We start from the raw sequence: 1,072 nt of genomic DNA, 5'->3' as shown, positions 1-1,072 counted from the left end.
GTACCCGAATCATGTCACTCTCCACCGTCGCAGTAGGCTTCCTCGTCCTTCTCCTCTTATCCCGTGCCGCGGCGGTGGCCATTGATTTCCTCCCATCGGAAGATGCAGAAGCTAGAATCGAGCGCTTCCAGCAATACCTCCGCATTCAGACCGCCCACCCGAACCCCGACTACGCCGGTGCGGTCTCCTTCCTTTCCACCCAGGCTCGCTCTATTGGCCTCGAAACCCTAACCATAGAGTTCAAGCCAGGAAAACCCGTCCTCATCCTCACCTGGACCGGCTCAGATCCATCCCTCCCTTCCCTCCTGCTCAATTCCCACATCGATTCCGTCCCCGCCGACCCCGCGCACTGGATTCACCCACCTTTCTCCGCCTACCGCGACTCCGATGGCCGTATATTTGCCCGCGGTGCCCAGGATGACAAATCCATCGCAATCCAGTATCTCGAGGCCCTCCGCAACCTCAAAGCTCGCGGCTTTTCTCCTCTCCGGTCTATCCACGTTTCTCTCGTCCCCGATGAGGAGATCGGCGGCTCAGATGGAAATGAAAAGTTTGTTGCCTCCGAGAAGTTTAGGACGCTCAATGTTGGCTTTGTGCTCGATGAGGGCCAGGCCTCGCCTACGGATGAGTTCAGAGTCTTCTATGCCGATCGCTTACCATGGTCGCTAATCGTTAATGCGGTGGGTGCGCCCGGTCACGGATCGAAAATGCATGATAGCTCTGCAGTGGAGAATCTGATGGAATGCGTGGAGACTGTTGCTCGATTCAGGGAAATCCAGTTTGATTTAGTCAAGGCTGGTATCAGGGCCGGTTCCGAGGTCATCTCGGTGAATCCTGTGTACCTCAAAGCGGGCACGCCAACTCCTACTGTTAGTTATTTAAAACAACTTTCTTTTTTCATTTTTTTTCAGAACAGTCATTTAATCATGACTTTAAGCAACACTAGGCTTGTGATGCGGTAAGTTTCTCAATAAGTTCACTCAAAATTTGTTTGTTTGTGAGAATTTGCTCCCTGGCATCTCAAAATGGCCTCAATTATGCAAAGTTGCTTGCTGTTTTCGCAATATTGTTC

The 1,072-nt window shown here is 52.1% G+C and overlaps 1 protein-coding gene across 1 annotated transcript; it reads left to right on the top strand.

Moving 5' to 3' along the window:
- Positions 1-6: 6 nt before the first annotated feature.
- Positions 7-869, top strand: LOC110034827 (aminoacylase-1-like; the record flags this gene model as incomplete). Its single annotated transcript, XM_020739066.1, has 1 exon — positions 7-869. A coding segment is annotated over exon 1 (858 nt), but the record flags the coding sequence as incomplete, so codon positions are not given.
- Positions 870-1,072: the final 203 nt, after the last annotated feature.

The sequence above is a fragment of the Phalaenopsis equestris genome, unplaced genomic scaffold, assembly GCF_001263595.1.
Source record: "Phalaenopsis equestris unplaced genomic scaffold, ASM126359v1 Scaffold193712, whole genome shotgun sequence".
Lineage (NCBI taxonomy): Eukaryota > Viridiplantae > Streptophyta > Magnoliopsida > Asparagales > Orchidaceae > Phalaenopsis > Phalaenopsis equestris.
This window is presented reverse-complemented; position numbering and strand designations above follow the sequence as displayed.